We start from the raw sequence: 24,180 nt of genomic DNA, 5'->3' as shown, positions 1-24,180 counted from the left end.
TTTTTCTTGTAGCATACAAATAATTTTCTTTTGTAAACCATTTGTGCTGCAGTAACTTTTCTGTAGTATTGGACCTGCCTTTGCGCACAAACTTACACCCCCCAATGGGCCTTTGTCATGTGTATCTGGTTTCTGTGCATCATTGTCCTCCATTGGACAATCACGGCATTCTGGGAAAACTCACCAAGATCTCCATTTTTGGAGATGTTTTGATGAAGCTGTCCAGATATAATAATTTCAGCCTTGTTAAAGTTTGTTTAGAGATGATCTGCAAAGAGGAGTGGACCAAAATTCCTACTGATATCTGCGCAAACCTCATCAACTACAAAAAATGTTTGACCGCTGTGCTTGCCAACAAGGGTTTTGCCACCAAGTATTAGGTCTTGTTTGCCAGAGGGATCAAATACTTATTTCTCACTGCAAAATGCAAATAAAATTTATATAATTTATACAATGTGATTTTCTGGACTTTATTTTTGATATTCTCTCTCTCAAATCTCAATGTAAAAATTAACCTACCCTTAAAATTATAGACTGTTCATGTATGTCAGTGGGCAAACTTACAAAATCAGTAAGGGATCAAATACTTATTTCCCCCACTGTATACTATGTAATCCCAATTGCTTGAATACAAACTCTTCAATACCATTGTCTTTATATTTTCTATTGTTCCCTCCATTTATAAAATAGCACCTGAACTTTTAATTTCATACCTTGCTAAAACGCTGAGAACGTGCAGAGAGAACCTCAGATGGTAGCTTGTCTACAGTGTTTTCCAGAACCCTAGAGACCAACAAAGCTGCATTCAGTAAAAGACCACTCATCCAAGCATCCTCCAATACTAACATCCCAGCACAGACATTATAAAAGTCTAAAAAGTTAATCACATTTTACTTCCATTTCTTCAATTTACCAATACCAATGTCTGGCAGTAAGTTATTGGGACATGTTAAAAGCAGTATTTCCAGAATTAAAACTTGCTGTCTCCATAGAACATGGGATAACTTACTGATTGCTGGGGTGGGCCACTGCTACTCACAGCAAACTCGAAAAGTCTAAGGCTACGTTCACATTTGCGTTGTGCGCCGCAGCGTCGGCGCCGCAGCGCACAACGCAAACAAAAACGCAGCAAAACGCATGCACAACGCTGCGTTTTGCGCCGCATGCGTCTTTTTTTAATTGATTTTGGACGCAGCAAAAATGCAACTTGCTGCGTCCTCTGCGCCCAGACGCCGGCGCCACAGCGACGCATGCGGCGCAAAACGCAAGTGCGACGCATGTCCATGCGCCCCCATGTTAAATATAGGGGCGCATGACGCATGCGGCGACGCTGCGGCGCCCGACGCTGCGGCGCACACCGCAAATGTGAACGTAGCCTAAATAATGGAGCAGAGGTGCACTGCTTGACCCCTGCTACATTCATTGTTTATTAGTAGTGCAGAAAACTGGGGAGCAAACCAGCGCAATAGGGTCTTAACTGGCAAAAATGGTGAGAAGCCAATGGAGTGCTAACTCACCTGATGGGGTTGCAAAATAGCAACATGGGCAACAACAAATAAAGTTTTAAAGAATTAAGCCGACATCCTGGATCTTTCAGCAGCACAGGTTTGACACACATTCATTGTTTATGGCACTCCTAGAAATACAGAGTACAGCACTTGGCACAGTATTTCTTCACCCCATTCAAGACTTGCCTATTGTTGGTATTAATGGAGGTCCCAATAGTCAGACCTCCAGCAATCAGTAAGTTATCCCCTATCTTTTAGTTATATTAAAATTTTTAATTTTAGGAATACTTTTACAGCACCACTCCAGTGCATTTTTTTTTGTTATTTAAGTGCTGGAGTGGTGTCGCTATTCTATGTTCCCTACACCTAGTAATATACTTACCAGCCGCCATCTTCATCTTTTAATCGGTACTGCTCTGGTATTCAGCAGGTTGTGACCTGCCGGAGTGCTCCAGTGTTTACTTGGTGATCTGAAAATCACTTCTCAATGTAAGTCTATGAGAGATAGAACAAGGCCCTCAGACTTCTATTGAGAGCTTGTGACCATTCAGAGGCTGCAGTCACAAAGGAGGAGCAGAACCAGAGTGGCGCTGAGAATAGCGGAATACGGCGGGTGGGGAGTATACTGCTCGGTTTCCTTAGTCCTTACATTTAAACTTTTAGACAAACAGCACAAGCTCAGGATAGAATAGTGATTACAGTATGTCACCACTAGACAGAAGACAAACCCCCCCCCCAAAAAAAAACCCCAAAACATTCATTAAAAACAATTCTTATGAAAATGAGCGTTTCAAAGATGCTGCGAAATAAAACAAAAATTGTAATATCTCACCTAGATGTATCACTGACTACTGAGGTTGGTACTTGATCCTCACAGATGGAACCTTTACCTGAATCTGGTAGCACATAAATTAGCAAAAAAAATTAAATTAAAAAAACAAAACAGATTTTAACTTCTGAGCATATATGGTGTCATCATACAAACCTTTCCATTCATCTTGTAAATTTATTGCAGTGTCAGTTTTCTCTGGTGATGTAAGGTGGACATTCTGAACAATGAGGGAATAAAAGGATATACGGTAGTAAAAATACTGTAGCGTTGTACAATTTTGATTCTGCTTAGGTTGACCTTTTTTCGATCCCCTACATATACACTAAGATCTAAAGCACACAACTGAACTCCGGATCTATTTTGTCCAATTAACCATATCATTGCTGAATGATTTATTTTTTCGCTTTCGTATTTTCCCCCCAGCCTTTCTTACAAAAAGCTAGAGTTATTATTTGTCCATCAAGACAGCAATATCAGGGCTTGTTTTCCGTAAGACAAGTTTTAACAGTGCTCATTGTGTGGTAAAAATGACCCAGCAATAGGATTTTTCAGGAGAGTACAAATAAGAAAAAAAAAAAAAAAAAAAAAAAGTGTAAGGATAATTGTGTTTTGTTGCCATTTTTGGAGACCTGTAACTTAAATTTTTTCATCAAAGAAGCTGCTTGAAGGATAATTTTTTATATAATTTTGGGGCTAAATGTTTTGATAGCTTTTTTTTGCATAGTTGAACATGGTGTGGAGACAAAAACAAAACAATTTTTGACAAGATTTTTTTTTCTTTACAGCATTTACCACGTGTTACTTTTAGATTTTGATACATTAGACTTTTATGGACGTATCAATTCCAGTTATGTTTATTTTTTTATTATTTTAATGGGGTGAGGGGGTGGTGATATTAATTTTTTTTTTATTCGTTTTGTTTTAGCTCCCTTAGGAGACTTGAACCTGCGATCCTTTGATCGCTTGTTCCATATACTGCATGCAAAACTGCCATATTGCAGTAAATATTGTATACGAGTCTCCTATGGATATTACACACACCCCAATTGGGATGACGAGATCCATAATTTAGATTGATTTTTTTCTTTTTAAGGAATGAAAAAAATAAAATTACTAAAATTAAAAAAAAGCAGTGTGCCTCACATAGAAGGCCGGTCCAGACGGTATCAGAAGTAAAGACTCTTTAAATCAATACAGCGTATACATGCCATGTGGAATAATAGCAGCAATTAATAATACAAATAAATTTGTCTCACATATATATTGTGGTGTCAGACTTCTGGAAATCACAGAAAGTGTCAAATATTAAATAGATAAGGGTATACCCATGAAATATATTTCAATCTCCGTAAAAGTAGCTAACAGTGAGAAAAAAAAATACATGCTGGGTAGGTATAAACCGGAATACATAAAGCTGACATGCCTCTGCAGTAATGATAAGAGTACAAGGAAATACCGAAGCCTATTATGCCTAAAACTTGTAGAATAGCAGCAGGTATAAGTACAATCTGGGAAATTGTAAAACAACATCTACTAGTGAGAATAAACAAACTGATAACCTCAGGCCATATGGAAAAAAACGCACTAGCATGTGTCTGGAAGAAGCCAGTGGCGAAACGCGCGTCGGGGTGAGGGAACGTCACTCCAGACTCCAGATTGCAAGGTGAATCGGTCTCCTATTATTGCGGGCACTGTCCCCCACTAACTGCGCGCACAGTTTTTCATATGGTCTGAGGTTATCAGGTTATCAGTTTGTTTATTCTTCTCGCTAGCAGACATACACAGAGACATGTCTGATCTTCATTAAGAGTATTGGATAAAAATAGGAAATGCAAGTCAAGAGGTCTGTGGAGAAAAAAACTAAATCCTGGACAGCGCTCAGGTGTCATCATCATACACTGATAAAAAAAACGGACACTCACCAAACTGACAAAACTATGATACAAAAACACTGGTGTGTGAATGAGGCCTTGAGCTGCAAGATAATTGTGAATGTGCTTTCTTAAACACACTTGTTTCATAATAATCATTCAAGGTAAATAGGCTGCAGATCACCCAATAAATAAACAGAATGCTTGTTCTTGGGGTGAAATGATCTTTTGCACAGCTCAAAAGATCATAGTTCTTGGTGGTGTATCACTCTACGTAAATAGGAATTGCACTGCAGAGAACCTTGGCAGTCTAAGACCACTTCGCGAGCTATTGCAGATTACATATTGCTCAATGCACATCAATTACTCTAGTCTGCCTGTGCAAAAAGGCATTCACCGATCGGCAGACATTTAATGGTTTACCGATCAGCGGTTGCATCGGGTCGCCAGTCGGTCGATACAAACAGACCCTTACACGACAAGATCTCTTCTGTAGTTGTAGCAGCTACTGTATATTTACAGCCTACAGAAGCATGGCCTGCGCATTATACATTATAACCGCCATCACAGAATAGCCTGATTACCATCTTCTCATTGGGCAAAAACAAAAAAAAGCTTTACAAAACGGTAAATAACATTTTTGCTTTTAACTATAATATTGCACCAAAGCGGATTAGTAGAAAAATGTTAGCCAGGTCAGCGGATGAGGTTATGACGTGGTCGTACCTTTTGAAGATCCGCTCCGTACGTTTTAATTGTAGCATTCTGGATGGCGTGCTTCATTTCAAACTTCATCTTGATGTATTTTGCCTCCTTGTTATTGATTGATTGAGGAACCTTAAGGTGTATGCTTAATAGTTTCTGTCCATTACATTCTTTTAAAAAAAAACAAGAACAAAGGTGAATGTTTCCAAAGATCAAGAAAATATTACTTGATCATCAGAACTACTTCCTATTCTAGCATTTTACCTTAATGAACCAAGATAACTTATATAATGCTCTAAGCAGTTTGCATCATCTAAAGCATTTGTGGACCAATTTAACTAGGTATTAATTTAAGTTGGGCAATTGGGTTCCAGGTTTGGGACAAAAGTCTACAGTCAATCTAGGTGACAACATACTGCTGAATCGTGACGTGTGCAATCTGCCGCTCATGTGACAGCATGTGTGTATGACTTTCATTCTTACGGTCATGTGCCTACTAGATGCGTTTGGCTTCTCTCCGTTCTCTTCTTTGGAGAGAAACTAAGCATATCTAGTGGGCACGTGACCACAACTATGCAAGTCACTTGCAGCACCTCAACGTCCAATTGCATTGACAACAAGGGGTAATTTTAACATGCTCAGCGTACACGGTCATCATTTGGAAGTCTGCGGCCCTATAACCTTCTTCCAGAACCTGGACAATCCCTTTGAATGCAGAGGCAGAAAACCCACTTAAACCTGGTAAGTAGTGAATACAATTGTATCCTCCTGACCAAGCAATACTTTCTAAGCTACTCTCGATTTCATATCCTTTTGCTACAATATATCAATGCGAACAGCCTGACTAGAGATCTAAATATCTGCTACTTAAAGGGGTTGTTCACTACTTTTTGGGCCTCTTCGGCTCAAGGTGCTATTGTAACCCTTTCACCTATTGTAGTTACGCCCCTGCTCATCTAATAAAATTACCAAGTATGGGTTTGTTGCCTGACAATGTAAACTTTGTTCTTATTTGCTCACAATATTTTGAAACTATAAGGAATAAAAACATTAGTAATGTTCAAAATTTTAATTTATATAGTGGTTATGCATTTCTAAACTTAAAGAGGACTCGCTAATAAGTCAGAAATGGTTAATCTTTGCTCTTTTTCTTTTTGCTGCTCTCTTGACTATTCAATTTTTTACTTTTTTAAAATTTTCCATATGGAGGTATGGACTTTTTGGTATCAACAGCAGTATGAGGCTTTTTGTTTCATGCTAAATGGTTATGGTCTTTATTAAGGTGGTGTGTCACAGTATTATCTGGGGTATGTCTTTAGGCTGCTTAGCATAATTACTCTGAGCAACCCTCCCCTTGGTAAAGCCCAGAAACATTGACACTAAAAAGGCACATATCCTTAGAACCATGAGGTGGATTTTAAGAATGTCTAAAAAAAAAAAATTATATACAGTATTTTAAAGGAGCAGTGGGTACAAAGAGTAAAAACCGGCGACAGGCCCTCTTTAAGCTAAGTTCAATTTAAACTGAGTACCTCCTCTATTTGCTCCACTGTTTCTGGAACATTTTTTTTTCTCCCATGCCCCACCATTCCAAAGTTATACCCCTCGGTAATAAAGAGTACCCAATATGCAAATATTCCATTCAACTGTGGGTAGAACACAAAACTTCTACGTGGGTGTTGCACGTTTGCTTTCTACTCTCTATGACACTGGCCAATCAAAACACAGCCGCATCAGAGGTGAAGGAGAAAACGCCCACATAAAAAAAGTAACTACTGTAGCCTGGCTCTACGTGTTCTTCTGAGTTGAGATTTGTCTTATGTGTGCCGAACTCCCCAGTTCCCAAGTCTTTTGCTGCTATTTGAACGCTAGAGAACTGCAACAGGATTGTGGCAAAACCAAAATGGTCATAACATATATATAAAATTTGGGCTGTGTAGCTATTTTCTTTGACACTTTTTTTATGTTACAATGGAGCTGTGTGTCATGAAATAGTTATTTTAAACACTTCCATTTTTTTGAAGGTGCAAAGAGAGGGGCAATTTTTTTTTTTTTTTTAAAGTTTTCTTAGGAAACTCTGATCATTGCAATATTTAGTGAAGTTGCCATCCTTCTGTGACTAAGCGTCACTGGAGGACAAAAATGGCTTTGCTGAAGGCCACTAGCTTTGAGGGTAACCCATCGGTCCCACATGAGCTCATCACAGGGGGAGGTTGTTTGGATCCCATTCGCTTACACAGGCACAGATATATAAAATTACGCTGTCACAGATAGTATCCATCTGTAACATTTCTATCTATATAACACAGCCGACATCGACCTGGTAAGAAGCAGGCTGAGCTTCACAGTCAGCTTTATACTTTCCTTAGTGACCTATGATGAAATATATGTCATAAGTCATTAAGATTATTAGTCTGATTAGAGGACCTTTTATTCACACTATAAAATGTACAATAGCTGCATCTGTAAGGTGTTAAAGAACTTTCCCCTTCTAGAAAAGTGAATGTCAAACATTTCCTAATATGTACAGATACAAAAAATCAGCTTGTACTCTCCATCCTTGGGTCCAGCTCCAGTTCTCCACCTCTAATCCGGTCTCCGTGCTTTGGCTGCAGGGGGTGATGTCAAGTTATCAGTTCACATCACCGCTGTAGTCAATCACTTAGCCCAGCTACTTGCCAGGAAGCCTTTGCTGGACCCAGGGAGGGAGAGTACAATGTGATTTTGCTATTGTACATTATTGAATGTTTTGGGTCCAAAGTCTAAAACTGGAAAACCCCTTTAAAATTAGGCAACATCCCAAGTAATTTTCTGCAGCATTTATTGAGCATTTTTCTTTTTTACTTCTGATTTTATAATATCCCACATAATGACTTTACAGAATTTTCTACATATGTATCCAACCAGTAACAATTACACAATAGTACCTTCCAAGCTGTAACCATTTAATGATTCTTTCTGTAGTCTGACAGCTTCCCAAAGGCAACCCTAAAAATAGACAAAAATTACCATGCTGCGTATCACATAATGTGATAAGACAAAGTGGGGCCCTGGGCAAAAGTTTAAAGTGGGGCCCCAAATACTAACATATTGCCCAATCACACAAACATTTCTGTTGTATTTACATGCACAGAGTTCAGACTGTTTAATGACCGTGAGAGTTGATTGACAATATTGAAGTGGTTTCCCGGCCTTTTAACACCGACTGAGGAAGAATGATGGGCACAGAACGATTACTAGTAGATCAATCTGCCCTCATCATGTTATCAGCAGCACTTCCGTAGTTTCACCGGGCAATGTGCTGCTGAGAACAATGATTTTTGTTCTGGCATAAACAATCCAAATCACTCGAATAGTATAGTGCAGCCCCCCACAGTCCACAACAAGGGTATAATGCAGCCCCCACAGGAGTTTAAGCATCCACCCACAAACGTATAATGCAGCACCCACAGGAGTACAATGCAGCCCCATAGTCTTCTAGTATTATGGCCACCATATACTCATTGATCTAAAAAAAAAAAAAAAACAAAAAAAAAAACACTCACCTTGTTTCCCGCTTAGCCGATCTCTGCAGCTTGTCTCCTCATCTCAGCAGCTCCACTGCGCGACAGAGTGATGCCATCGCGCCCGCTGTATCAGAGGCAGAGGGGGGATGATGGGAGAGAGGGCATCAGCTGATGCCATCTCCATCATCATTGCTTTCGGGCCGGTGTAGCGCCGACACAGGGCCCCCAACTCACTAGCCCCATAGTGCTGGGACCTTGGGGTAGTGGGGGCCCTAGGCAAATGCTTAGTTTGCATGCCCCCAACACCAGCCCTATTTGTGCCAGAGTTGAGTCCTAACTCTGGGTAAGGGGATCAATTTTGTAATTACATTTGTTTGTATCTGTACCTCATAAAGCACAGCTACCCCAAACCACTAAAAAAGAAGGTTCTTTAGGACATAAAACTTTAAATTCTAGCTTATTAGCATATAACCGGTCAACAATGTGTAATTTTACAACACAACTGACCTGAAAGTTCTTCCGATTATAGTCTAGCTATAGTAAAATAATCCATAAAATAGACATAAATCCATGCAAAACATCTATTCCTGCTCTGAATGTGTCAAAAGAAAAATATATCATTGTATCGTGTTAGCCATTAAAATAGTATCAACTACTGAGGACTCAAATTTGAATGTTTTTCAAAAATAAGGTGTCAAGAATGAATGTTGCATTGATTTAGGTTAAGGAATGGGCTCCTCAGACTTCTTGGGCAACACAACCCAGGATCAGACCTCAGAGGACAATAAAACCTGTCCCACATTGATAGTTCTGCTTCACATCACCCGTCATATTGCATTATTCCCGTGTCCTGTTGTGCATAAATATGTGACTTCAGATTTTGTGGTACTCTATGCCTGTTGGAGACCAGAGTAGTGTCCAAAGCTTGCAATTTGTTACCATCTTTTCAGTTAGACATGAAAAAATATTAACCCCTGAGGACTCTCAAATCTTAAGGTTTTCTCCATCTACTGGCTACCATGGTGCACAGATGTGTTTTCTGGATCAGGCTAGCTGTAGTACAGATGTTGCAAATGTTAGCTTAACACCAGGCATCATACCACAGTCTATGCCCACTTGAGCAGAAGTGAAAGGGGTTGTCGAAGATATTTATTTAATTTATCCCCAAACAATTCCTCAGCAATGTAGGCAATTTTCTAGTGTACGTAGTACTGTGCAAATTGCTTGGCAGTTGTGGGAAAAAATGCTGCAAAGCAAGAATTCTATTAAAAAAAAAAAAAAAAAAAAAAAAAAGTGTTTTTTTAAATTTTGTTAATTTATATAAAAAAATGAAGTGACCACCCGTTGCCTTCAAAACAGCATTAATTCTTCTAGGTATAGACATGGACAAAAAGTGTTAAGACAAATGTTTGTTTTTTTTAAAAAGCTTGCAATTTGTGCTTTTGAAATCTTTTATTAAAATAGATGTCTATGGTTACTCTAGTACAATTATATGCATTTTATAATTTTTGACTTATTTATAAATACATGAAGGTTCTGCAAAGATTCAATGTTTAAAGTGTTGACTTTTTTTTTTTTTTTTTTTTTCCAGAAATACCCCAACATGCTAGATATCAGCTTCTGGGCCAAAACCCTGACTGATGAAAACTCATTCTTGTCTAATGATTGTTTGAATTCTATCATTTCTGTGTTTTTATTGGTCCACCCACTTTTTGATGATGGACCACAGGTTCTCAATGGGAACAAGAACTAGGAGGTTTCTCGACTATTGACTCCAAAATGTTATTGTTTTGCTCACCAAGCCACTTCATTACCACGTTCACCTTACGACAAGGTTCTCAGTCATGCTGGAAAATCATTGTTCAAGAAAAAAAAACAAAAAAAAAAAAAAAACAGAAAACCTTGTACCCTAACAGATACTAGATAAAACTACATTTTTATTGTTCTCTTTTAAAATATTGAACCCACAATCACCATACAGACAACCGTGCCTGACTAAAACTGTCCCTCACACTGTTACTCCTGTGTAACCACTATAAATGGTGTGATAGTTATACTCCAATCTGGCACGACAGGAAAAATGAAAAGGACAGTGATTGCCTTGCAAATCAATCATCCATGGCAATCATTACAGTGTGAGGCAGAGTGAATGCAAAAGGAAATGTGTCATCTTTAGGCCTTTAGAGATCACTTAATCTTCAACTTGCTTAGCTGTTTTTTTAAATTTCTGTTTATTTTTGCTGCCTGTCTTCTCAAAGCCAAGATGAAGCCAGAGTGAAATTGCTAAATTTTTTTTTAAAAAAAAGCAATATCAATTTTTTATTTTTTTTTAACACCATTTTCACTAAATGCGGACATGAAATTCTACCCACAGCTGTAAGGAGCACATGTGCTGGAAAATATGCAGGCTCAGCACCGAAGCTCGCATGGAGTGCAGGGACATGACCTATGACTAGAGATGAGCGAATATTTCAATGTTCAGTTTGGATTACGATCGCCAAATTCGCAATATTCGCTGATTAATTCTTCGAATTTTTGCCAAACGCCATTTATCTCAATGGGAGGCAAAAACAAACGCATGCACAACACCTTATAACGGCCCCAAATGCTGCCAAAACACATCAAATGACTGACAGACACAAGGAAAGTGGCCTCAATTCACCCACAGTACAAATTGTAGCATGGCGGTCTCGGAGGCCTACTGCTACAGGCAACACGCATGAAGGAGACCCAACCAGGCGTATTCATGTAACACCCCAGGGTCCTGTTTGTTACAGTGGCATTGCTTTCCTCATGGGGAGAGTGATGTCATGCGTGGAAGATCTCTTCTATCAGGTAAACACAAACATGCAACATGTTCACTCTCCAGGCCAGAAGGGGGAGCTCTAAACCTGGTTTGGGGGAATATACAGTACAGACCAAAAGTTAGGACACACCTTCTCATTTAAAGATTTTTCTGTATTTTCATGACTATGAAAATTGTAAATTCACACTGAAGGCATCAAACTATGATTTAACACATGTGGAATTATATACTTAAAAAAGTGTGAAACACCTGAAAATATGTCATATTCTAGGTTCTTCAAAGTAGCCACCTTTTGCTTTGATGACTGCTTTGCACACTCTTGGCATTCTCTTGATGAGCTTCAAGAGGTAGTCACCGGGAATGGTCTTCCAACCATCATGAAGGAGTTCCCAGAGATGCTTAGCACCTGTTGGCCCTTTTGCCTTCACTCTGCAGTCCAGCTCACCCCAAACCATCTCGATTATGTTCAGGTCGGGTGACTGGAGGCCAGGTCATCTGGCATAGCACCCCATCACTCTCCTTCTTGGTCAAATAGCCCTTACACAGCCTGGAGGTGTGTTTGGGGGTCATTGTCCTGTTGAAAAATAAATGATGGTCCTCCTCCATTTGTTCCTCGGATCTTGCACCTTCGATAAACAGTTTGTCTGTTATCACAAGCCCTCCGAGATCGCAGTAACCCACCCTCCCTTGGCACCCACCTGTGTGATGACAGTCTAATTTCGAGACAATTTTATCCTCTGCTTCTGTGTCCATCATCTCCTCCCGCAGGATATTCAAAACTGCTTGAGCATATAGATGACCGGAATAGTGATGCTGATGACGGTCGTCAGCGCTAACCATCTTCATAGCCATTTCGAAACTGTGCAGAACAGTGCAGAAGTCCTTAATCTGTACCCACTCTGTAAATGTGATATGCAACATGTCCGTACTGCGTTGGCCCAGGCTATATGACATGACAGTGCGTCAAGGCTCGTTGCTGCTGCCACAGTCGCTGCAACATGTAGAGAGTGGAATTCCACTGTGTCAGCACATCGCATATCAACTTGCTAACTGGCATGGACAAAGACCTCTGTATCTATGCAAGTCTATGACCTGAAGGGTGTGAACAGCGGAAATGAGCACACAGCTTACGTGCTTTATGGAGCAGCTCACCCAGGCCATGATAGTAGCTGAGAAAATGCTGTACCGCCAGGTTGAAGACATGAGCCATGCAAGGCACATGTGAGCTTGCCTCGCTGTTAGGCCACCACCCGGTTCACACCATTATCAGACATGGCCTTCCCTGGATGCAGGTTCAGCTGAGACAGCCATTGATCAAACTCAGCATGGAGAGCTGTCCACAACTCTTTAGCTGTATGACTGCGATCTCCAAGGCATATCAATTTTAATACTGCCCGATTGTGGTGAACCCTGGCTGTGCAGTATGGAGGTGCTGGGGATTCACTCTGCACTGTTGGAATGCGTGTCTAATTAAGACAGAGGTTGAGGGCATAGGTGGAGGCCCTAGAGGAGGAGACAGAAGCAGTGGAGGAAGTGTTAAATGTAGACTCCAAGACTTGTCGAGCAGCGCCTGCCCCCACTGCCATCATAGTCACAGTGCCCAGTCAGCGAGATGCAACACCCTTGGCCATGCTTACTCGTCCAAGTGTCTGTGGTGAAATGCACCCTGGCAGACAGATTTAGTCAAGGAACAGGTGATGCTGTCTGCGATATGCTGGTGTAGTGCAGACACAGCTTTCTTAGAAAAGTAATGACAATTGGTAGTGTGGGACTGCGACGGCCATCAGCTTTCGGAAACCATCTGTATCTACCAGGTGGAAAGGCAGCATTTCCATGGCCAACAGATTGGAGATGGAGATCAACCTCTTAGCTTTGTCATGCATAGGAGGTAACAATATTTTACATGACCACAACTGCGGCACCATGGGCTGGCAGCAGTGCTGAGAAAGGGCGTAGTATGGAGATCCGGACAAACTGCTAGACAGTGAGGTGCAGGTGGAGATGTTATGGTGGATTGAGAAGGTTGTGGCGTTCTCAGAGATTGGTCAAAAACAGCAGGCATGTCTGCTTCCATTACAGTCGACGGCGTGCTCTCAGTCAGCGTGACTGGAGCAGCAAAGAGCCTGAGGTTCTGCGATCGAAGACCTGCGTCTCAATAATTGGCACAGTAACAGAGGAGGAGGAAGAAGCAGCAGATGCGATTGATGGGGCAGCTGATGGTTGTTGAGGTCTGCTGGTCTGCATTTTAGCGCAGTGGGATTCCCAGAGTAATGCATGTTGATTGTGAATGTGAAGATTCATACATGTAGTTGTCAAATAATTGCACTTTTTATTTTGACTTTTTTTTTTTTGCAAATTTGGCAGATTATGTGAGCTGGCTCATCCTTTGCAGTGTCAAAGGAGGAAAAAAAAAACCGCCAAAAGAAGAATAATCCTCCACTATTATAAAAAAAAAAAAACAACCACCAGAACACAGGCAAAGGTGCTTACTAGTGATGAGCGAATATACTCGTTACTCGAGATTTCCCGAGCACGCTCGGGTGTCCTCCGAGTATTTTTTAGTGCTCGGAGATTTAGTTTTTATTGCCGTAGCTGAATGATTTACATCCGTTAGCCAGCATAAGTACATGTGGGAATTCCCTAGCAACCAGGCAACCCCCACATGTACTTATGCTGGCTAACAGATGTAAATCATTCAGCTGCGGCAATAAAAACTAAATCTCCGAGCACTAAAAAAATACTCAGAGGACACCTGAGCGTGCTCGGGAAATCTCGAGTAACGAGTATATTCGCTCGTCACTAGTGCTTACCTGTCTAGGCCTCTAAACAAATGCACGGACCCAAGTAAAGATGGCTACTACACTGGTGTCAAAGAAGGCACAGGCTAGTCAACTCTTGCACCCCTGCGAGCTGCAGACCTGCAGATTCTGCTGGTCAGAGCCACAGTTGTGGCTGAGGATGCATCGCTCGTCGTTGCTGCATCGCTACGTGTCTGCGACATACAGTGCAACGTAACCTCCTCATCTTCCTCCTCAGATGACCTACTCAGCTGTGTGCCTCTATGTTCGCACCAACTGGGATCTAACACATCATCCTCTGTGTTATCACATTCCTCCCACAGCACAGTACAGTCCGTGTGAGCCTGATATATCTGAGTCATCAGGATCACCTCCCCCAGGGGTTAATGTCTGATGACAAGGGTCAGGATGCTGTTCGGACCTTACTTCATCCTGCCCCGGTTCCAAGCTAAAAAAGTTTTGGACATTGGTGCAGATTTCCTCCTCTTAACTCTGCGAAGCTTTTGAGTACACTTTTGATGGCCGTGGCAAAGAATGTGTGAACAGCTCTTCAGCCATACAACTGACTGTACGGAACCACAGATGGTGAGTTTGAAGAGTTGGGACGCAGGGGGAAGCAAGGGGAATTTGGGTGCCACCTTTGTGAACTGTACTGGGTGTGATGCTGAGGTGGAGGAAGAGGCGGAGAGACCACTTGAAGCTGCGCTTGCCATCCACTTGAGCACATGCTCTTTCTAGGCCTCATCAACAAAGCATATCGCTGTGCGTCTGCCACAGAAAGGTAGTGGAGTAGCCCATCCAGTAGCAGAAGTTGTCAGTTGTCTTTGTGGAGGCACTAGTGAACCAACATCACGTCCTATGCAAACATTACCACCTACCCCATGTACACCTTGAACACCAGGCCTAATTCCCCTTCCACCACAGACTTCATTTTCCCAGTCATGTTGCTCAGATAGTGTGGTAGGAGCACAGTATTAACAACAAAAAAATTAAATTTTTAACTCTGCATCACCTCTGCAAACAGCTGAATTTCAGCAGCAGTAAATTCCAAGGTGAAATATGGTGTGCTTTGTCATGTTAGTCACAGAAGTAAATTGTTTCAGTGTGGATGAGGCCTGTATGACGTAGAAGATATGCTACAAAGAATTTGAAAGTCAGATGTCCCCTACTGTATGAAACTAGGAACAGAATAATTTTTTTTGTGGCCTCTTGATCAGGCCTCTATAGCTTCATTTCAACCCAACAAAATGACAAAAAGTGTGATACAGCAGGCTAACTTATTGCAACGGAAATTATAATTTTTGTTTTCTTAATGCGCCTTAGGTCTGCAGATAGGTTCATATCATCACAGCACTAAATGACAAGGTGGGATACAGCAGACTTTCACATTTAGCTAGTGAAAAAATATTATTTAGAATGCTATGCTCATGCATGGAGCAGAATAGAAAAAGTGCATTAGTAGGACCACAGTAATGACAAAAATGAAAAAAAAGAAATGCTGGAAGGCAAATTTAACTGCCACACTGGACACTGACTTACATACAACTGCCTAGCTAACTAGCTAAAATCTTGCTTCTAACAGTGCCAGTGGAAAGATGTGCCATATGTCTGTCTCCGCAGGTGAGCCGCGGACTTCGGTGCACGCATAGTGGACATAGGATTTCTTGAAATCCCATCCACTATGATGTAACAAATGTCGCCATCTGCTGTCCGCACTGAATAAGGTGGAACTAGAAGATGGAGGAATAATTTCTGGTGGGATGAACTTGAATGGAACACTAGATCAAGTACTAGCACAGTTATCAAACATAAAAGGCCGGAATGATAGGGTGGGAGTTCAGTTGGCACCAACCAGTGAAAGAAGGAGGAAGTGTGAGCGGTGGAACGCAAAGGCAGAGCGACCAGAGTAGCTGGGTAATGAAACAAACATGACAACGTGGGTCAAACGCCGAAGTCCAGAATATGCAGGTTAAGACCCAAAGTCCAGTGTTCACCAGTTAAGTGTGAGGAACACACACAGGGTACTAAGTGGCTTGTTGCTTAAGATTTTCGGCCTATCAGGAAATACCTGTGACCTCCCACTAGTGACATTATAGTAATCAAAAGCGCCTGAAGGACATACTGTAGTGACGGGCCTAATGTTGCGAGTGATGCCAGTGGAGTTAAAGCAGAAACACATAAAATGCCGTTCACACTAAAAGACAGCTAAATGGACCATAGAATTAGATACTAAAATAGTTGAACTGTTATCGCCAATATTGTTTGACTTGTCATCCTGTACCCAAATAACGGTTTCCAGAGTTTTCACTAATTTATGTTGTAGGAAAATAAATAGCAGCTTTAGTTGGTTACTTTTGCCTCATTCTTATCAGCGTGTTGGATCGCAGTAACCTGTTCACAATTACAGTACATGATGCATCTTTGTTAATAAAATACAGCCAGGGTCCTCAGACTAGGCATTTGCCTAGGGCCCCCACTATCCCAGGGGCCTCCAGCCAGTGGTATGCCGATAATTGTAGCAGACCACACAGTCGCTATGGGGCCAGCGCCCCCGCATCACGCATTAAACTGTATTGGTATCAGAGATGCAGATACAGTTGAAAGCAGTGATGGTAGAGAGCGCATCAAGTGATGCTCCCTCTCCCATCATCTCCCTCTGCCTATGATGCTTCAAGCTGTGCCCTATAATGGAGCTGCTAGTGAGGTGAGGAGAGTTGCAGCAGGGAATGAGGAGAGTATTGTATTTATTTAATTTTTTTTTAAATCAGCGAGTATGTGGCGGGTGGCCATAATACTGGAGGACTATAGGGGCTGCATCATACTGTTTATACTATATGGGGGACTATGGTGTGCATTGTCCTATGTGGAGCACTATGAGGTGTATATTATACTGTATTGAGCACTGAGGTTTATACTATATGGAAGACTATTGGGTGTGCATTATACTATATGGAGGACTAAGGGGCACATTATGCTATATGCAGGACTATGATGTGCATTATTCAATATGGAGGACTATGGGGTGCATTATACTAAATTAGCAAAATGCTGCCTATCCATCGATTAGATTGTTTATGCAGGAACAAAAATCATTGTTCTCAGCAACACAGGACCCGATAAACTGCAGAAATGCTGCTGATAACATGATACTGTATGTGAACAGGTTGATCTCTTAGTGATCGTTCTGTGCCCATCATTCTTCCTCAGCTGGGAACAAGTGTCCAACGGCTTCAATATTGTTGGGCACACTCGTTTAACAGTCTGAACTCAGCGCATGTAAATGCAACCAAAATATTTCTATGTGATGAGGCAATATGTTAGCATTTGGGACCCCACTTTGTCTAAAATCGGCCGTGAATACAGCAAACGCCATTTAAAATCTTTTTAATACAATATCAAGAATTTCAAGTCGTATTTACCTCATTATTTATGGTGTAGAATGAAATGCCCTGGCTGCACACATTGAAATCAATCCAAAAGTGCTCAAGTTTATCATCCTGAGGTTTTGTCAGCTGAAACAGAAAAGAAAAACATTAAAGCAGTAATATTTCGAATATGGATGCCATTAGCAACGAGGTTTAATGGGTTTACTCAAGATTAGAAGAACATGGATGCTTTCTTTTAGAAGCAACATCACTGACAAAAAGGTTGTGAGTGGAACTGCAACGTCTGTCCAGATTCTTCAACTTGGTGATACCAGAGTTTCTGAAAGAAAGCCGCCACATTTCTCTAACTGCATTCAACACCTTCAAGGGGTTCTCTGGGGCTATACCACTGATGGCCCATCCTTAAGACTTTTGGGATCTCCGCTGATCAACATGAGTAACCCAGACAAGCAGCAGTACCAGGCATGGCAACTCATAGGGAAGTTTTATGCTTATGTAAACCATGAAAGCAAGTTTATCCTGACTGGCAGTGATCTTACAGCTCAGACCTAACCAAATATTGGTGCCTTCTACAGCAAATATCCATCTTCCTTCATAATTCTCCAGTTTGCATCCCATAATCATTTTCTATAAAATAAATTGCATTTGACAAGACTTGATGTGGCACAGAAGTCATGCCCATATCAAACATGAAAGGGCAAAACAAACAACGAAAGCCAAAATGTAAGGAAACCGATGACATTAGTACTGCATTACTGAAGATTATTTGGGAAGTTTAATTTTTAGCTTCTAAAGCATCAAACAATCTGAATGGCAAACGCTTCCCTAAAAGACACCTAATGCATAAAGTCTGGTAAAAAGTGTGAAATCTACAGGTGCTTGAGCTATGCACCCAATACATTAATAAAATACCTCCTGGCTCACAAGACGTTTTAACAAAAGGGTATATAGGGGGTTTCAGGTGGGGTTCCCACCTTGTTTATGCCGTTTCTGTTAACAGACCAAACCAATAGAATTAATATTGAAATAAATCCATTGCTTAACTATTGTAAATGGAGGCAGAGAGGCCCATCACTTATTTAACATGTCTGGGTTCAGATACACAATGGAAGAGACACACGCAAAATTAAAAATGGAGTCTCACCTCTTCCGTTTACATCAGTTAAGCAATAGATCTTTTTTAGACAGGAATTGCAAAATGGACCAGACAATAAGAATGTCCAAACTCAAGTGTGAATGTAGCCGAATAGAAGGTTCAATTTTTGGTGTGTTCACAGTTGAAACCATTCAGTCAAATGCAGTTGGAATTTGCCATACCACATGCCGATTTATAAAAAAAAAATAATAATTACGACAGCATTGCGCAAACAATCAGGTTTTTTTTTCTCCTTTTTGTCAATTTATGTCATTATGTTCAAAACCCCTCACACATTAGTAAATTATAACCTTTGACACCATTTTTCATATACAAATAAGTAAGGCAGCACACTGTAGCTCCAAAACTTGCGAACATGAAATATGAAAATTTAAATGCATTACTGCACTAGAAATTTGAAAAATTTAGAAAGTTTAGCTCATAAATTGGCCAATTCATGTGTACCTGGTAGCCACGATAAGGCAGTTCTCGTTTACCAGGACCCATCAATGCCATCCTCTCTGAGAATAAAGTCTTCATCTGAATGGGAACCTAATGTGAGACTGTCTCTTAGACAGACAGTCATTGCCAAAAGTTTTGAGACTTAAATTTTGGTTTTCAGTTTGCTTCTTCAGTGATTTTGGATCTTTTAGTCCGTCATTTCTATGATTACTAAAGTACAATTATCCGCATTGTCCCTTATTTTTCAAGACTTGTAATTCACCCTAGCAGCTGGATATCAGCTTCTGGGCCAAATCCTGACTGATGACAACCCATTTTTGCCTAATCAGTGCATGGAGTTTATCACAATTTCTGTGTTTTCGTTTGTCCACCAGTTTTTTCAGGACTAACCACAGGTTCTCAATGGGACTGTGATATAGAGAATTTCGTGGCCATGGAACAAAAGTTCCATACTTAATTTACTGCCTCGTGACATGGGCAATTCTTTTTCTAATATGGTGGCGCACGATGCTTTTGGAGGATGTTTAGGCACTATTCTTTATGGCACTGTTCTTAGGCAAAATTGTAATTGAGACCACTCTTCAATGAAAAACTCCACACGTGAATGGTCTCAGGATGCTTTATTGTTGGCATGACACAGGACTCATGGTAGCGCTCATGCTTTTTTCTCCTTACAATCATTATTCCAGATCTAAGTCTGAAGGGGGCTTCATGAGAGAAAACTTAAATAAGCACTCCTCCCAGCAAAGCATTTATTCTCTTAATATATTACAATCATACTATATAGAATTGTGAACTTACAATTGCTCGTTTTGCCTTTCAACCCAATAATTCTTGGCTTTTCTCTGTGCCATGTAGAAACAGGAAGTTTCTTGTCCATGCAAAAATCATTCCCCTCTTCAAACCCTGACCCAGCTGCTCCCTCCTCCTCCTGCCATGGACTTTTCCAGTTACTTGACTCATACAGGCAAAATTGACTTCCTGTTTCTACATAGAGCTTAGAACGATTTAGTCAGTTTTTAATCATGTGATGTAATAAGACCTAATGGGAAAACAGCAGAAGTAGCTGGGTAGAAAGGGAAAATGAGCAATTGTAAGTACAAAGTGCTGTATAATATGATGACTGCAATATACCAAGAGGATAAACAATTTGATGGGAGGAGAGCTTCATTAACCCTAATCCCGTGCAGTCCAATCCATGTACTTCTTGCAGAATGCCTGTCTGTCCTGGAGAGGTTTTTTTTTTTTATTTTTGCTGCCATCTCAGAGCAAGCTTAGCACTGCTGTTTAACAGATCCCATAGCTGAATCCACTTTAGGAGAAGGTCTTAGAACGTAAAGCAACAGCCATTTTTATTTTTATACCATAAATCAATAGTACCCAATATAATGAGCCACTTTACATCTCAGAGATCTGCTTTTTTTCTCTGTCAGAATTGATCAGTTATCAAAAATTCTCAATTCTGAGGAAAAAATAAAAAGTGTATTCAGTAAAGACAGACTGTCCCATTACTGAGAGAGGAGATGGCGGCTGCTACTGATATTCACTGAATACAAATTTGTCCTCAGAATATTGATAATGACTGATCAATTCTGGCAGAGAAAAAAAAGCAGATTTCTATGATAATATATTATAAAGTTGCTTATTTTCGTGTGTACTATGACATTGATTTATTAAGTAAAAATTAATTGGACTGTTGCATTTTAACGGACTTTCATGGGTGCCCTGAAGCATTGATCACAGCTATTAAACTTATCTCCCTTTGATATTCTTGATGATCCAATAAGTGGTTGTTTTAGGGTTAATCTTACAAGCAGCAATGTCCTTACCTATAAATCCTTTTTGATGGAAAGCAATGATACCTACACATTTCCTTGGGGTTTAATTGGTTAACAAAAGAAATTCAATTAACATGACAGATTGTTAACCCCTTCATGACCTTGGGATTTTCCGTTTTTCCATGTTCGTTTTTTGCTCCCTTCCTTCCCAGAGCCATAACCTTTTTATTTTTCCATCAATATGGCCATGTGAGGGCTTATTTTTTGCGAAACGAGTTGTAATTTTGAACGACATCAATGGTTTTACCATGTTGTGTACTAGAAAACAAGAAAAAAAATTCCAAGTGCGGTGAAACTGCAAAAAAAAGTGCAATCCCACACTTGTTTTTTGATTGGCTTTTTTACTAAGTTCACTAAATGCTAAAACTGACCTGCCATTATGAACTCGTAATGACCTGGAGAATCATACACACCAAACATGTCTAGGTTCTCTTATCTAAGTGGTGAAAATAAATTCCAAACTTTGCAGTGTCGCGGCGACCAAAAAAACGTAATTCTGGCGTTTCTAATTGTTTTCTCGCTTACCCATTTAGCGATCAGGTTAATCTTTTTTTATTGATGGATCAGGGAATTCTGAACACAGCGATACCAAATACGTGTAGGTTTGATTTTTTTTTTATTATTTTGAATGGGGTGATTTACACTTTTATATTTTTTTAACTTTAACCTTTTTTTTTTTTTTTTTTTTTAACTTTTGCCATGCTTCAATAGCCTCCCTAGAAGCTGGCACAACATGATCGGCTCAGCTACATAGCAGCGATTATCAGATCGCTCCTATGTAGCTGAATTCCTGCATTGCTATGAGCGCCGACCACAGGGTGGCGCTCATAGCAATCTGGCATCAGTAAACCATAGAGGTCTCAAGGACCTCTATGGTTACTATGCAGGCGTATCGCTGACCCCCGATCATGTGACGGGTCGGCGATGCGCTCACTTCCGGCTCGATGGCCGGAAGCGCCGGTTAAATGCCGCTGTCAGCGTTTGACAGCGGCATTTAACTAGTTAATAGCGGCGGGTGGATCGCTATTGTGGGCACATGTCAGCTGACATGTCCCGGCTTTGATGCAGGGCTCACCGCCGGCGCCCTGCATCAAAGCGCGGTATCTGACCTCGGACGTACTATCCCGTCTGAGGTCACAAAGGGGTTAATGAGAACAAGGCATCTGCTAACATTTTCTCTTCAGCTAATCAGAATATCACGGAAATTATGTAACAAGTTGTAAAAATGAATTTGAGTTGAAATTAGGATTTTGTGATCAAATTTAATTTCCTAGCAAGGAATGACTTCTGTTTTTTGGGAATTCATCTTTTCATTTTTCATAACAATTTAGAATTAATGCAAATTGATACTTTTAAAAATGAAGCAGCAAACTTTGTCAAAACCAAAATTTGTGTCAGTCTCATCTTTTGGCCATGACTACAGTAGTAACTCATCTATAATTTTTTTTTAATGCAGACATAGGGAACTCCAGATTGACTGGTTTGCAATGTTTTGCTGTGGCCACTAGATGGCTCTATTGTAGCAGCTATTCAATAGGTGTGCTCAACCGAGTGCTGTGTGAATCCCAATATGACTAGGCTTGTCTACTTATTTTTTCAATGTATTTTTAGTGTGTTTCTAAAAACTTGTAACCAATGAGGAAGAAAGGTTGGGGAATTTAAAAGGTGGTTCTGTGATAAGATGGGGAAAAAAGTATGCAAGACTTAGTGGCATGGATGGAACGGTGTGGCGTGACTAATTTTTCAGATTTTACACTAGAAGTTGCTAAAAGAGTGAAAATCTAAGGGTATGTGCAAACAGCATATCTTACAGATGCTGATGCTTCAGGAAAAACTGTTGGCACAGTTTTCCCTGGAGTGTTTTTTTTCCTGACATTTTTAAAATCGGCATTGCCGGAGTAGGCGGGTATTAAGCAACTGCCATTAAGTTCTTAGCACTGTAAGAAAAAAAAAAATAGTTCCAGCTAACCCTTTAAATAAACAATATAATTTTTATGTTGTGAGATTAATTCTTTTGCATTATTTGTAAGATCATTGAGTGAGGAGAACCCCAAATGAACACTGATCAATTATCTCACACAATGAAGAAAAGAAATAAAATTATAAAAAAAATACACCTTACCTCACCAATATCTGTGGATACGCTAATGCATGGAAACGAATGGACCCTACAACACAAGATATTTGGGTAATCAAAAAACAATTCAAACTGACATCAGATACTTCTCAGTAGATTACGGTCAATGGTGGCACCCATGTGGCTGCTGTGGGACCAGAGACTTGGAGAGGTTTAGTGATAAACAATCCTGCCCCTCGCCTGACACATTGTGTCCTTGGAGAACAGTTGAAACAAAGAGGAGCCATCCAAATTTGCAGGGCCAACCATCTTCCTCCTCTGTAGAAGAGAAGAGTTTGGACCACCACTTGCAGTCACTAAGTGCAGCTCCATGGGGAGAGCAGCAAAAAGATTGGAGCCACACAAGGATCCTGGGCTGCTAATGAATGATACCTTCTCGGTCTCAAGCTGGGTGTATGATGGAGCCCAAGATCGTCCTCGTTACCCACTGCTATGCAAGTATGGGCCCCTGTGACTCCTGAAGCTAGGTGTAAAGGCACTGGTAGTGGATGGCACTGTGCACAAAACGGGGAATCTACAGTCCTGAGAAGGGCTTAGCTGTAGAGCTGCATAGACAGGAAGAGGACTACTACAATACAAAGTGGGGCCAACAGGCATACAATAATGAGATGACAAACGCGGCATGTTTTCTTCTTTTTTTTTTTAGATTATAGGAATGTCAACTGGCATAAATAAGGCTGTCATCCGAAACTTCTGGGCTGCAAATTCCTTGTGTTGCAAATTTCACCCTATACATTTTTAAAAGATGCAATCCCAGGACCAAGAATGGTCATTGGCTACATAGACATGGTGCAGATCTCCAGATTCACACTACAGGACAATTTACACAGTAAAGGTACCGTCACACTAAGCGACGCTGCAGCGATAGTGACAACGATGCCGATCGCTGCAGCGTCGCTGTTTGGTCGCTGGAGAGCTGTCACACAGACCGCTCTCCAGCGACCAACGATGCCGAGGTCCCTGGGTAACCAGGGTAAACATCGGGTTACTAAGCGCAGGGCCGCGCTTAGTAACCCGATGTTTACCCTGGTTACCAGTGTAAAATGTAAAAAAAACAAACAGCACATACTTACATTCACGTCCCCCTGCGTCCGCTTCCTGCACTGACTGAGCACCGGCCCCAACAGCAGAGCGGTGACGTCACCGCTGTGCTGTACTTTCACTTTACGGCGCTCAGTCAGTGTGGGAAGCGGACG

General features: G+C 40.8%; 1 protein-coding gene across 1 annotated transcript in view; it reads right to left on the bottom strand.

The window, feature by feature from the left end:
• The window catches only part of SYCP2L (synaptonemal complex protein 2 like), a 221,342-nt gene that overhangs the window by 116,918 nt on the left and 80,244 nt on the right, over positions 1-24,180 (bottom strand). Inside the window, exons 12-18 of the mRNA XM_077269880.1 lie at positions 22,970-23,015; positions 17,446-17,538; positions 7,844-7,904; positions 4,938-5,086; positions 2,494-2,557; positions 2,341-2,404; positions 714-783 (exon numbers count right to left, since the gene is read on the bottom strand). Of these exons, the coding sequence (XP_077125995.1) occupies positions 714-783; positions 2,341-2,404; positions 2,494-2,557; positions 4,938-5,086; positions 7,844-7,904; positions 17,446-17,538; positions 22,970-23,015 (547 nt within the window). The remainder of the gene's footprint in view (positions 1-713; positions 784-2,340; positions 2,405-2,493; positions 2,558-4,937; positions 5,087-7,843; positions 7,905-17,445; positions 17,539-22,969; positions 23,016-24,180) is intronic.

Source organism: Ranitomeya variabilis, chromosome 6 (genome assembly GCF_051348905.1).
Source record: "Ranitomeya variabilis isolate aRanVar5 chromosome 6, aRanVar5.hap1, whole genome shotgun sequence".
Classification (NCBI taxonomy): Eukaryota; Metazoa; Chordata; class Amphibia; order Anura; family Dendrobatidae; genus Ranitomeya; species Ranitomeya variabilis.
This window is presented reverse-complemented; position numbering and strand designations above follow the sequence as displayed.